Source organism: Rhinolophus sinicus, chromosome 15, assembly GCF_057876585.1.
Source record: "Rhinolophus sinicus isolate RSI-liver-muscle chromosome 15, RSI-T2T, whole genome shotgun sequence".
NCBI lineage: Eukaryota > Metazoa > Chordata > Mammalia > Chiroptera > Rhinolophidae > Rhinolophus > Rhinolophus sinicus.
Genome location: NC_142515.1, coordinates 16,193,913 through 16,209,337, shown reverse-complemented (window position 1 = coordinate 16,209,337; position 15,425 = coordinate 16,193,913). Strand labels below are relative to the sequence as shown.

The window sequence follows — 15,425 nt, the reverse complement described above, 5'->3', positions numbered from 1 at the left end:
TTATTTCTTCATTAATATTTGGTGAAATTCATTAGTGAAGCCACCTGGGTCAAGATTTTTTTTAAAAAAGATTTTATTGGGGGAGGGGCACAGGACTTTATTGGGGAACAGTGTGTACTTTCAGGAATTTTTTCCAAGTTAAGTTGTTGTTCTTTCAGTCTTAGTTGTGGAGGGCACAGCTCAGCTCCAGGTCCAGTTGCCGTTGCTAGTTGCAGGGGGCACAGCCCACCATCCCTTGAGGGAGTCGAAATAGGCAACCTTGTGGTTGAGAGGACGCGCTCCAACCAACTGAGCCATCCGGGAGCTCAGCGGCAGCTCAGCTCGAGGTGCCGTGTTCAATCTTAGTTGCAGGGGACGCTGCCTACCATCCCTTGAGGGACTCGAGGAATTGAACTGGCAACCTTGTGGTTGAGAGCCCACTGGCCCATGTGGGAATCGAACCAGCAGCCTTCGGAGTTAAGAGCATGGAGCTCTAACCGCCTGAGCCACCGGGCCAGCCCTCAAGATTTTTTTTTGTAGCAATGTTTTTAAAAACAACTTCAATTTGTTTAATAGATATAGGGCTATTTAGGTTATCACTTTTTTCTTGAGCAAACTTGATCATTTGTGTCTTTCATGTATAATAATAATAAATATTATGTAACAATATGTCCATTTCATTTAACTTGTCACATTTAATAGGCATAAATTGTTTATAATATTCCCCTATTGTTTGAATATCTATAAATCTATAGTAATGCCACTTTTCTCATTCCTGATATGGGTAACTTAGATCTTCTCCCCTTTTTTCCCAATTGGTTAGAGGTGTATCGATTTTATTGATTATCTCTATTGCTTCTCTGATTTTTATTTCATTGATTTCCACTTGTAGTCAATCTTGTAGTCAATCTTGACCTTTATTATTTTCTTTCATTGGCTTACTTTGAGTTTTATTTGTTCTTTTTCTAGTTTCTTATGATGGAAACTTGAGTTCATTGATTTCAGACCTTCTCATATAGGCATTTAGTGCTATAAATTTACCCTTATGTATGACTTTAGCAGCATCCCACAAATTATGATATGTTGTGTTTTCCTGTTTTGATTTGTTCAAAATACTTTCTAATATACCTTTCTGTTTCTTCTATGAGCTATGGTTTATTTAGAAGCATGTTATTTAGTTCCCAATATCTCACAGTTTTTCAAGGGTCTTTCTGTTATTGATTTCTAATTTAATTTCATTGTTGTTGAGAAAATACTTTATGTGCCGTGAATCATTTAAATTTATTGAAACTTATGGCTCAGTATAGGGTCTATCTTGATTAGTATTCCATGTGCAACTGGATGTGTATTCTACTTTTGTTGAGTGGAGTGACATAGATGAGGCAATCAATGAATTCTTCTACATGTCTGTTCTTTTTTGTCTCTTTTCCTCTTAATTTTTGTTAGTTACACTGTCAGGACATGTAACATTTATGGTATGTCTTGCTACACTAATCTCTATTTTTGTTTTAGTTTTCATGTTCATCAACAGTTCTGTTGCCATAGTTGCCCCAATCTCTTGGTTGGCTGAAGTCAATCTTGTAGTAGTTTTCTGGGAAATGGTTCATGAAAAGTAGTTCCCTAGTTTTTGTAACCTTTATGCTTGAAGAACAGTTTGGATGGATATAAAAGTCATTGGGTCCAACTTCCTTTCCTTGAACATCTTAGTAGAACTAACAGGTAGTTCTGTCTTCTGGAATTGAATGTACAAAAGTAGGAGGCCAGTCCAATTTTTTCCCATTGTAAGTGACTTAATCTTTTGCCTGGCTATTTTTTTTTTTTTTTCAAGTTTAGGAACTCTATTGTATTTCTCAGTGTTGATCTTTCAGGGTCCATTTTCCTGAGATACTCTGAGCCATTTCAACATACAGGTTTAGTTTTTATTTCAGTATAGTTTTCTTGAATTACATTTTAGTTTGTGTTGTAAGTTTGTTTATTTTGAACAACCAACTAATTGGAACAATAAAGGAGAAAGGAAAGAATAATATGTAATCTTACCATGGTCACTTTTCAGTGGAATGTCACATAAAAGCACATTATAAAAGCAACTTATGTTTATAAAATTAAAGTCTTGCTCAATCTTAAAAAGAAAAATAAGGGTTGTTTGCTCTACTGCAAATCAGGCAGGGGAACTGAAATTAAAGATGCTTGAAATGTAAAATTTTCTTATCCCTCTCATTGATTCTTAGTCACTTTGTATTTCTTAGGATACTATAGATCCTAGATACTTGATTGTTCTGTGAGTGTGTTAGGCAAGTTCTAGCCTCTGAGCCTTTGTTCTTTCTGGTCGCTTTGCTTAGAGCTCTTTTCTCCTAAGTATCCACGTATTTCCTCTACTCTTTCAACAGATCAAATGGATATATAGGACATGGTTATCAATCAGCCCTTTTCTTACTTTCAAATAGTATAACAATATTTTGTTATTTAATATTTTATGAATGTGTTTGTATCCCTGTTAAATAACAATCAAAGAGGGATGCAATTAATGCACTAAAAGCAATAGTCCTAGCAAACAGAGAAAGCATAGGTGGTGGTGGATGATAAAATCTTGCTGTTAGTAAGTAGGACTAGGGTCCTTTGGATTCACTTCCTCTGACAAAGGATAACTTCTCCATGTATCCTTCTCCCTCCTGGCTTTCTTAATTTTACATTTCTCTGTTCCATCAGAAGTAATTCTTGTGTATTTTAAGTGTGTTTATTAATATATAAACATTTTACTTCATTATAAATCTCTTGTAAGATGTTATATCAGAATAACAAAAGTGCCTCACTTCTAGCACATTCTATACGGTCAGATTACAAGTATGTATTAGAAAGCAATGACGGGTCCCGCCCGGTAGCTCAGGTGGTTGGAGCGCCATGCTCCTAACGCGGAGGTTGACAGTTGGGTTCCCACATGGGCCAGTGAGCTGCGCCCTCTACAGCTAAGATTGTGAACAACAGCTGAGCTGGGCTGATGTGAGCAGCTGGAGGTCGATGCGAGCTGCTGCAGCAGCCTGCTGCCTCAGGCTACCCTGTGCTGCTGTGAGCGGCTGACTGACTGCAGGGGGGTGGGAGGGGGGAGTGTGCAAGGCTCATAACACTAGCATGGGCCAGGGAGCTGTGTCCTTCACAACTAGACTGAGAGACAATGGCTTGAACCAGGGCGGGGGGAGAGGGGGGAATAAAGCAATGCGAACTGGAGTATTAACAATATGGAATTTTTAAATATTTCTTTTCATATGCTTTGAAAGTTGCCAACAGATAAAGTGCAGCTGTTATTTCAAGTATTAGCTTGGTGCAAAAGTAATTGCGGTGTAAAAGGTTAAAAAATTGCAAAAACCACAATTGCTTTTGCACCAACCTAATACCGTGTTTCCCCGAAAATAAGACCTAGCCAGACCATCAGCTCTAACACATCTTTTGGAGCAAAAATTAATATAAGACCTGGTCAAATAAGACCGGGCCTTATATTAATTTTTGCTCCAAAAGATGCGTTAGAGCTGATTGTTCGTTTAGGTCTTATTTTGGGGGAAACAGTATAATGGCAAAATAAATAAGTAATGTTTATTTAAATTTTTTATATTATTGTAGTCATTTATCATATACTATGCTTGTTAAAACAATTCTTTTGACTTTTTCCATCCCTCTTATCCCCAGTACTTTGATTGTATAGCACAAGGTTGAGATTTGGTGAGAAATTTGAACATTTGGGTTTTGGTCTGTTACAAATCTCAATAGTTTTAAATGACCTTTGAGATTCTCTTTCTTATTTATTGGAGAAGAGCAATTCACCCAAAACAGATAGTGGCACACTTCATTAGAACATAGGTTTCCTGATACTTTCTCTCTTTTTCCTAGTCTGCTTCTTGAAAAGTATAACTTAAGATGAAAAACAAACAAAAAACCAACACCTGTCCTGGAGAATTGATGCTAGTTCTGCAGCAGCTGCTCTACTCTATTTTCCCTGGTCTAAAGAAATTTGCCCTACACTTACAGTTCAAAGTCAAATCTTCTGTCACCTTACAGTCACTGTCCCCCAAAGCACTTCGTTTCCTTTTCTTTTTTTAAATGCGTAGACCGAGATGTTTACCCCTTTTTTTATTTAACGTGAACACCCTTAGAGTAGTTGTCACTTCTTGGCACTAATCACTGCCCTTTACTTCCAGGCTGAGCTGTGCCTGGATCACTGACAGCTCAGAGGATGTGGAGAAGAGGCAGAAGGAAATGGGGAGGGGCCAGGGCAGCTAGCTGGTTGCAGTTAAGTGAGAGTGCTTAAGCACGTATTTATAGTTTCTCTGATTTAACCATTAATAGGTCCCGTGGAAGACCAAAAAGTGTATTCTCTTTCATGTAAATATTTCCTAATTCAAGATCAGTTATGAACTAAAGAAAATATTAAGCTTCATTACAATAGTCATTTTGTTTCTAACTGTGAACCTGATGATACCTTACGCCTTCTGAGATCTCTGGTGGTTTTATGAAATGGGGGATGGGGGTGAGGTAGAGGGAGGGTGTCTGAAGTAGGAAAATATATTTTACTTTCTATTTCCTCAAAATGAGATAAAGAGAAAAGTATGCAACAAGACCTTGCCTTCAAGGCTGGAGATTCACAGAACAATTCACAGAGGTCTTTTTGTTGCACTGGGCTCTGAAGAAATGTTATAGTAATTGTGGTTTTATCAACAAGTAGAGTTTTAGTAGTTAGATTTTAGGTAATTACAGTGCAGCTTACATATAGCAACTTTACCAGTTTTCCTTTTAATAGTGGAATTCTTTTGGGTTTTCGACATTTAAGAATTTTTGTGTTGCTTGCTTTACAGTGTGCTTTCAGTTTTTTAGTTTAATGTTGAAAAACATTGTACCTTTTATATTTCATCATAAGAACTGTGTGTCTTTTCTACTGACTTTTTGCTGCTTTGTTAATGTAAGATTAAGGCTATTTGAGTTAGAGTCTTACTGAAAAGTTGTACTGAATTAACCTAAAGATGCTGATTATATTTGCTGAAATTGAAAGTATCTAAGTTTAATTCATAGCCATTTGGTGTTGCCATATTTTAAAAATCTGACAGCATAAAAAAGCAAGCTGTCAAGTGGAGCACAGAACAACTTGCCGGCAAAATTAAGCACTTAAAAGCTAAATGCCAGTGATTGGCAATGATCAGCCTACATTTATACACAGAATCTCAGCAACATTGATTTTATTTCTCAGTAGCAATGGCTCAACATTGAAGCAAGCTATGGCTTGATTTCGAGGTTGCAGTTTATTTTGTGGTTAAAACCGCTCATTGAAAGAGGTTAGAGGTTGAAACCACTGCAGGGGTGAATCACAGTAAATGCCAGACTTCTGATGTCAAGTTTTTTTCTGACATAAGAGAGTTTTGATATTTTATCCTTAATTCTTTTCACCTCTTTTATTTTGTCTGAGAGTAATAGATTTTGTCAAAGTGTGGATGACTCTTTGAACATGCCATACTCTCAAGAAAGTAATAAAGGCTTTGCAAATGTGAGGTCTTCATCAGAATAACATATTCATACATTACAGTTTTTAAAGTTCAGCCTCTTCTAACACACACACTCTCTCTCTCACACACGGAAAAAAGAAAAAGTTTAAGAAAGTTTAAAGCATCCTTTGTATTTAAATAATCACTGATTCTGTACTACTTAATGTGACTTGGCAATTTCACCATCCTTTTCATTTTGTAATTTTTAAATTCTAGGAACCTGATTTTAAAAGTGAGAAATTAAAAGTTATTTTGTCTTTGGGAGAGAAGTTTCAGGAATCTGGTTCTATTGACTGTGCTTTTGAGTTGATAAGCATTTAGAATTTGGTTACCATACTAATCTTTGTTAGCAGAGAAAGCTTTTAAGTTTCAGTGAGAATAAAAAATGGTTAAAATATTATATTTGTCTACTGTTCTACTGTAAACAGTGATTGAAAGAGGCATGTCAGTTGATGGAGCAAAATTATGGGGACTTTCCACTATTAACAAGCCCTTTCCTCCTCTGGCAGGTTTTAAAGACCCCTTGGTGAATGCTTCAGCCATTTTGTTACAGTGTAACAGCTTTCTTCCATAGGGAAAGCAGTGGTGTGAAGGAGAGAAAGGGTTGGTCTAATTTACTTCCAGTTTTTTTTTAAGGTTGACTGCCTCTTTTATCTTCAGCTTCATGCACAGCAAATTAAAATTTGTTCAAAACATTTTAAAGTTCTTTATAGTCAGACATTATCACTGCTTGTAGGAAGATTTCCACTTTTACCACTTTTACCAGCCTTGGTATAGCTATAGTGGCCGTGGGCATGGGATAGGCAAGAAATCAAATAATGATATCTTTCCTCCATCCCCATTTTGAAAGGATGTGAGTAAATGGGCACTGTCCTTTACTTTTGGTGGGGATGAAATTGATATAATCTTGTACTAGCTATCAAGATTTAAAATATCTATCTTCTGATACATCAGAAATGCTTTTACATGTGTACAAAGATATATGTATAAGGTTGTTCATTACAGAATACCTTTTTAAAAATTAGAAATGCCGTCAAATTGGGAAATGATTGAAGAGATAATGGTTCAAACACATCATAGAATACTTTACAAAGGTTAAATAAAATAAGGTTTATCATTTATCAGTCTTTACTACGACCTGTTATATGGGAGGGGGGAGCATATAGAATAATCCCATTTATATGAAAACACACACACACATGAAAAAAAAATCCCTGTATTTGTATGTGTAAGTAAAAGCTTAGAAAAAGGTCTCTATGTATATATTAGACTACAAACCATGGTTATCTGGGAAGAGAGTAAGATGCATTCATGTATTTTGTAATTTAAAAATTATTTGGTGGGGTGGATGAATGCAGAGAGTTTGAATTGTTAGTTCTTTGTTTACAGCTGATATCTAAAAATGGGCTCCTTAGGAATTGGATATCTTAGAATAAAATTATTGCAAATATTTGTAGAAGAATTAATTTGTATTCAGATAGACCTGGCAAATCTGATGTATATTTTAAAATCATATTTAGTAAAGTCTGTGTTTCATAGACATGCCATTTTAGAAAGGAGGACAAATACGGAAATGTTTTAGCTTCTATAATTATTAAGAAAGTATGAATAAATGTCTGCTGTGTGCTTAGCACTAAAGCAGATTCTATGGGGAGATAGAAATACGTAGACAAAGAGTTTTCAGTTTGTTGGGGAGCTAACTAATCCATGCAATGACTAATAACATAAGAGCAAATACAATTAAATGCCAATTTGTGGTGAAGACAGTATGCTGCCATGAGTCCAGATTACAGGGAGACTAATAAGATTTTGATAGAGTGGCCAGGGAGAGCTTCACGAACAAATGTGTTGGACTTAGTATGGAATAAAAATGTATTCCATGAGCACAACAGCATGGACAGTCAAACAGCATGGAAGTAAGAATAAACAGATTTTTCTTCCGTGTCAGAATAAAACAAGCTAACTGGGGCAAAGTCAATGAAGATCTTGAAAAACAATTACTTGATAAGGAGCCAACTGAGCTTGATTGTAGCTCTACCACTAACTGGTGGGTGACTTCGACAAGTCACTTCGCATATTTTATGCCAAAGTCCATGGGGATTACTCTCCAATGGCTCTTTTTTTTTTTTTTTTTTAAATTTTGTTTTATTTTATTAAATTTATTGGGGTGACAGTTGTTAGTAAAATTACATAGATTTCAGGTGTACAATGAAGGTAAGGGGGATCAAATATATGGTGATGGAAGGAGAACTGACTCCAATGGCTCTTATTGCTGCTTCTTGGGTATCTTTCTAATCTCTTACCTTTTTTCCTCAGGATGGCTATCTAAAACTTCAAACCAGCATGCTCCGTTTTCCCCACAATTTAGCTGATATACTCACTGTATGGAAAAGATGAGCCTCACCATGTAGAGTGTCCAAACACGTTACCTCTACATTAGTAAATAAACATCTTCGTGATGTAAAACATTCATTCGAAAGAAGGGATGGTAGAAAGATACCACAATTTTTAAAATTAAAGTAACTTTAGAATTAGATTTTTCTTTATCAAAAGGAAGTTTTAAAATTATAAAACTACAGAAAATCAGGAAAAAACAAGTTCGAAGAAAAATATTTTAATCCTCCATAATTCTTCCATGCATTGATAACTGTTAGTTTTGATGTGTTTTCTTTCCAGTCTTTTTGCATGCATGTATTTTTTACACTGTGGAGGTCATACAAAATGTACAATTTTATCCTGCTGTTTTCACTTAGCATTATAACTTAGTCTTTCTCCTCTTAAAAATTTTTGTAACATAATCTTAGTAGGTACAGAATATAGCAGAATATAGACATACCATAGAATAAAATCATGTTTTATGTATCTGTCCCGTGTAAGCCATTGTGCTAATATCTTCCACGTATTTAACCCTTAGAGCAACCTTGTCAGGTATTTGGCATTATCCCCACTTGATGGATGAGTAATTTGTCCAGGCCCACATAGATAATACAAAATCTTTTGTTTTTTCTATTACACCTGTGATGTCTCCAATTTAAATAATCATTAATCTATTCTTGAACATATAGGTTGTCCCGATTTATGGCCATTAGAAATAGGACTATAATTAATATAGTTAGCACATTATTTTCTGCCAACCCAACTTTTAAGTAACATGTCTATCATATTCAATGTCATAGTGCAGTGATAGCATGATAGCAATAGTAAATTTTTTTCTTGCCCTTATTTCTAATCTCTGAATTCTCTGGAGCTTTGGAAAGTTACCTAATCCTCTGCTTGTTTTCATTTTTCCCTCCAAAATTGACACATCCCATTAGAATGTCATCAGGAAGGCACTAGTGAAGCATCCTTGGTTAACTTAGAAAGCACTTTAAAGACAAAATTAAGTTGTCTTCGCTAAGTGGTAGTTTTTATTGCTTTTGTATTCCGTTTTCTGCTTATTGGACTCTTAATCAGAACCACCAAACTCTTGGCCCAGTTTCCAAACACTATTATGAGAAAGTAATATAAATGAGCACAGCATACCTTTGGAATAGTTCTAATTACGGGAATTAAAATGGTAGCTAAGTTTTTATTTTTCTTTCTTTTTTAACATTATAGTTGGCTAGACTTATGGTATAGAATTATCAGAGTATATTCATTGTAAAGGACTAATTCTTACCTTGAAAATGTAAAGGGTAAAAATTAACTCCATTTGGTCATTTCCTATCACTCCAATCACTGATTTCTTTAGCAACAGAGGAATATGCGGACGAGTGATAACTAGATGGGGGTTATGAGGCATAGTGACAGCCCTCCTGCGGTTTCAAACCCCCTCCTAGGGTTTAACTTATGCTACAGGATAATGAATGTTTTCTGTAAGTATTGTAGTAACATTGCATCTAAGAAAGAAAGTTACACATGCAACAACTTTTTGAAAAAGAGATAAAGCAAAAAGAAAGAAATAGATAAACATCAAAGAAGGTTGCTGAAAGTTGAAAGGCATCAAAATATTGTCTCCAAAAAGTTATGTGTGACACAGGCATCCACTTCCATAGTTTCTAACACTGGTAATATTGTTTAATTTTAAATCAGAGGCTAATTTGACATTTAAACCTGGGCCATCTAAAAATGTTATAGCTCAGTTGTAATTTGAAGTCAGAAAAGAAATTAATCAGTCAGGACACAGGAATACTATATTCTCATTACTGTTCATTTATTTATTTATTTTGGAGGGTTGTCAAAGTGTACTTATTTTCTAGTGTGTTTTGTTTGGGAAGTTAAATTTGATTTAAATCTTTTATGACAGCAGATATCATATTCATCCATGTAACTTACCTGTAACTTGCCATGTATGTAGTCTTGGCAATAAAACTGGAAAATGCCTGTTTTTCTGCTCTCCTTTTTTATGTATTCAGTAGTGGCTAATTTGTGCTCAAGCTTGTATATGCTTAGATAATATATGCTTAGAGAGACTATAATTTCCACATTTCCTTGTAAATTTTTTAAATAATTTTGAGAAATTTTTTTACCATCAGGTCAACTTTTCAGAAAATTTTGGAATGTTTATATTTAAACTCATGGAAAACATTGGACCTTTATCATCTCATAAAATGTGCATCATATATTTTAAAGAAAACTATTTTAGAATTTTGGAAATTTCTCCTTCAAAATTACATGTACATTTTTTATATGTAGCCACTTGTTCCATGTTGGATCATCATCACATAGATACAGATGGGATAACTGTCTAAATTTAATATATACACTACTTGATGTTATTTAATTAAGCCTTATCTAAAGGTTAATTTGTTATTAAAGTATGCCAGTACTTTCTAATAATTCATTTTTAAAATCGACTTATAGCCGTGTATTTCATTATTCCTCTAACAGGTGGACACAGAAATGGTTTCCATTTCCTCCTAATGGATAGACTGTAGTGTGCTGGTCCTTGGTACTGGAAATTAAGGATCGTGCTGAAATAGTGTTTCACAGTCATTCATAAATATTTGGTTGATAGCCTAGGACAGCAAGAGGCTCATCATATTTTTAAAAAGTAACTTCTTTTATTTTGTGTTCACAGGAAATCTGTCCAGTTTAAATCGCCTTGGTCTGAGATACAACAGACTGTCAGCAATACCCAGATCACTGGCAAAATGCAGTGCACTTGAAGAATTAAATTTAGAGAACAATAACATTTCTACTTTACCAGAGGTAAGAAGTGGATTAGGGTAAGTGCTTGAAACAAGCCTGCAAAATAATGAAGGGAAAACTAGGAAGTCTTTACACCTGGGTAAATCATTTGACGATTGAGATTGCCTAAAAATGAGTATGCTATAGATATATAGCCACCACTGAGATAAAAAATCCGAAGAAGAAAGAATAGGTATGATTATAGAAATTAAAATTAATAATTAGTATTAATTTTATTTTTGATGTGCAGAAGGAAGAAACCAGGGTTGAATATTGGTATGCTACATTCCCTTCTAGCTCCACATAAGTCTTTCTCGTGTTATTTTGGCAACTGGCAATAAAAGCTATTAAGGAAAAGTTGTATGGCTGGTCTTAAAACTCAACTACCCCACCCAGTTCAGTTATTAAACAAAGGTACTGTAGAAAGACGAACTGCATAGAACATACTGTTTATTATCAAGATTAATAGTAGCTGCAACACTCCTGTGGCCCAAGTTATTACCCTTATACAACAATATCAAAGCCTGTTTAGCATCTCAGTCACCAAAATCTGTTATTGTTTAACACATTATTTTTAATTTGGGTTTTGTTGGTTCTGTTTGAAAAATATTTTCACTCGTTTTGCTTAGAGATTAATTGGGCAAGATACAATACTCTTTTTAAAAATTCTTTCTCAACTTTGTTGATTAATGTTTCATTCTTGCGTTTCCTTCTTTTGCTACCTATTATTTTAGCATACCCAACAACTTGTATGTTTACTTATGGTTATTCAAGCGTAATATCTTATTGTACTATTCTGACATAAAAGAATGGAATGTGGACTTATGGATTGATTGAGCTTTTGCAGTCTTTTTTGTTCTAACAATTAAAAATGTCTAACATAGGTGATCCTGTGTGTTTAGACTATTGCTAGTTTTCCCGTGTGTGTGTGTGTGTGTGTGTGTGTGTGTGTGTATGTTTGAATTGAGAATAAAGGTGCTTTGGATGAATGTTTTTCAGATTTATGCTTTTGATTTATAAAGAACAATTTGAGTAGATGAAACTATTGGTCTGTAGCAATTAGTTCATAAAATAAATTTATTCAATTGATTTGGCTCTTTATTTCTTATACAGAAATAAAATAGCACCTATTAATTTGACTCCTATCAATCTGGGTGTTTGGGGTTTCAGAAAATAGCTAGGTCAGAATACAAAAATGAGTTTCCCAGGATTGTAGTTTCTAGGTTGAACCAGTTCACTAAAACTGTATGACAGTATCTCACTTGTGGCAGAGAGCACTGTTAGTCGCAGTTTAAATGGGATGAGGAATAGAATCCACAGATTGTAGACAGAGCCCTGACAACTAGACTGTGTGGATTTTTGCCTTTCTGTGATGGTAGTAATTTAGAATGATCAAAATGGGTGAGGTTCTACTGTTTAATGTCATCATCCCCACTTCTAAAAGTGATTCATACCCAGAATAAGGCAAACAATTAACACATTAATTAGACCTTGTTGGGATGCTTTTAGGGTGTGATTTGTGAGCTTAAGTAAGATTGACCGATTTTACAATGTCACTATGCCTAGATATAAAGACTGGGTGCATATCAAACTTCACAAAGTTAGAAATTTTAAAATATATTTATATATCCAGTCTTACTGTCAGTGAAAGGAAACTAATAATTATTGGGTACCTCTTAGGATACAGACATTGTGATAAGTACATTTGTATATATAATATGTTGTGAGTTAAATAAGACAGGATTTATTTTTCATAAGAGAAATAATAAAAAAGACAGTTCTCTCTGGCTGTGGAAAAGGGCTTTGTGTGCATGTGTATGAGTGTGTGTGTGAGTGTGTGTGTGAGTGTGAGTGTGCATGTAAGTGTGTGTGCATGTGAGTGTGTGTGTGTACGTGTGAGTTGTGTGCGAGTGTGTGTGAGTGTGTGTGAGTGTGTGTGTGTGAGTGTGTGTGTGTGAGTGTGTGTATGTGTGTGTTTAAACTGACCTGTTTTCAGGTAGAGAAGCTATCTCATATTTGGTCTTGTCCAAATATGAGAAAGCATTAAGTCTTATTTAAAGGTAGTGCATGTGCTTTGGAAGAGCATTTTCTTAATGCAGATGTCTAATTATCTGCATTTATAACAAGTGCAATAAGGAAAACAATAAAATCCATTAGACAGCACTTACTCTAGACATTCAAGCTGGGTTAAGCAAGAAAAATCAGTAAAGTGATTTTCAGTTGGAGCTCATTATATTGCTGAAATCAGCGCTGACAGAATGACTATATATTTTTTCATTTGAAGACTTTGAAAATGGACTAGTTTTAACGTAGACATATACACATAAGGAAAAGGAACTTAATAAATTTAAGCACATGTGCTCAAGGCATAAGGTTGGGAGCTCTATACATATTACCTCATTTAAATCTTCACTATAATCCTACTAATTATTGGAGTATTCTTATCAAATAGGTAGGGAAATAAGACTTAAGAGAAGTTATGTTTTTGGCCAAAATTTATTGCCTTAAATATTTTGGGGGGAATATGATGAGAGATACATTGATTATCTAATTCATTCACCAAAGGTCACAAAAACTGATAAAGTAGAAGATCTAGTAAGATGGGAACCGAGATGTGTCTGACTGTAAAACACTAATAAACAGCCCCAAAGATTCACAATATGACCTAAGCATGAAAGGTTGGGGAGCTGCCTTCTTGTTGCCCCTTTTAAAAATATCCTCAGGTATTAACATTTTTTAATAGAAGACTGTCAATTCAGTAAAGTAAGGCAGCTATAATAATAACATCTTTGCCATGAGACTCAATAAAACGCCTTTTTTTTTCAGTAAAGCAGGATACAGACATTTTTTATGAATTGATTGCCATGCGAAGTTTTTTCATCCTCCTTTTCCGTGCTCTTCCTTTTGTCTGTACACCAGTAGACAAATGTTAAGTAGCTTCTTAACATTCAGTATAAAGAACAAGTTTCAATTCGCTGTATAATTGCACCTTTAATTATATAGTTACTTCATTCCTTCAGCTGGCCTTGCAAATCAACTGACACCTCTGGTACTGAGTCTTCAATTTCCTCATGGTGGACAACTGGAATTTGAACATTGTTTAAAATACACAGACACACGTAGGCACACACATAGACACATACTTCACACTCCTTGTTTTCTCCCCACTTGGGCTTTTATTTGAATCTAGAGTGTTTTCTTCTACTTCTGAATATTTAATTTTTTTTCATCCTTCAGCATCTAGCTCACTCTTAACCTCCTTCCTGTTTTTCCAGTTATTCCAGTATTTCTGTTTTTCTTTGAATTTAAATAGAGAAAGGTCTTAAATTCAAGTACTTATTATATTCTAGGTACTGTAAAACGATGTATGTATTTTATTTTTTTTGAAAAGTCTTCACTGCAGCCTAAAAATTAAGGCATCATCATTTACAAATGAATAAACTAAGGTTCAGCAAAATAACTTGCCAAAGTCACAAGCTACTAAATGAGCCAGGATTCAAAACTATTTTATAGCCTATACCAGTGTTTCTCAAACATTAATGAGCACACAGATCACTTGGGAATCTTAAGATTCACATTTTGGTCTGTAGCAGTGGGGCCTAACACTCTGCATTTCCAACGAGCTCCCAGGGGATACTCATTTGCTGTTGCTTGAACCAGGCTTTGAATAGCAAGAGTCTATTCTATATAATTTACTATTGAATATATATAGTTATATATTATTTTCTTTTTCCTATCTTTGTGCTTTATTTCTCTAAATAGGGTTTAGTCTTCTTAATGGCAGAGATTCTTTTATAATACCTGAACACCTAGCACCGTGGTTGCATGGTGGGAGGCTGGATTAAGGGGCTATGGGGTTATGTGCTAAATAAATACTTACTTGACAGATGCATATTTCCTCAGAAATTTTACCATATGGAAAAGCAATGAAATTTTTACCATATGAAAAATACAATATCAGGAAGTATTATCATTTTCTGAACTTATTATTCCTAAAAGGAACCATTACGTTACTGATTAACAACTTACTCTGTGCCAGGCATTATGTTAATAATAATTTAGAGATAGGAACTTAGCTAGGACTTGGAAAGGGTTGGTTACACAGAAAGTGGCAGAGCAAGGACTCAGCCCCAGGATTGTCCCATACCGAAATTTCTGCTCTATCGAGGTCTCACATTGGCCACTCATGAGGCCCCTTTTACCCACAGACATATTTTCTTTATAGAGTGTTTTAAATAAATTGAGCCAAAGAATAAAAATCAGGAGATTTTATATAAGTAAATGAATTTCCTGTTTCTTGTAAAATCTGAAAATCTGACCACATTGGCTCCACATTCCTGCAAGGCAGCAATTAGGTGGGACTGCTGTTTTATACATGACAGAATAAGTCTTATTACAGTTCTGATTCTTCTATTATTTCATTTTTTACAGAGTCTTTTATCAAGTCTTGTGAAATTGAATAGTTTGACTTTAGCCAGAAATTGCTTCCAGTTATATCCAGTAGGTGGTCCGTCTCAGTTTTCCACCATCTATTCCCTCAACATGGAACACAATCGAATCAATAAAATCCCATTTGGAATTTTCTCCAGAGCAAAAGTATTAAGTAAGCTGAATATGAAGGTAAGCCTCTGTTTATATTAGGGGAAATAAATTATTATTATTAGCACTTCTAATATGTTTTCTCTATCAAGTGTGGAGAATGGGTGCTTGTTTCTTGCTGATGGCGTCTACACTGATGATAAGGATATGTCAGGG

General features: G+C 34.8%; 1 protein-coding gene across 5 annotated transcripts in view; it reads left to right on the top strand.

The window, feature by feature from the left end:
- The window catches only part of SHOC2 (SHOC2 leucine rich repeat scaffold protein), a 69,068-nt gene that overhangs the window by 42,612 nt on the left and 11,031 nt on the right, over positions 1-15,425 (top strand). For all 5 annotated transcript variants that reach the window (XM_074339070.2, XM_019725120.3, XM_074339071.2 and 2 more), the window contains exons 4-5: positions 10,561-10,691; positions 15,102-15,290. In XM_074339070.2, coding sequence (XP_074195171.1) covers positions 10,561-10,691; positions 15,102-15,290 — 320 coding nt within the window. The remainder of the gene's footprint in view (positions 1-10,560; positions 10,692-15,101; positions 15,291-15,425) is intronic.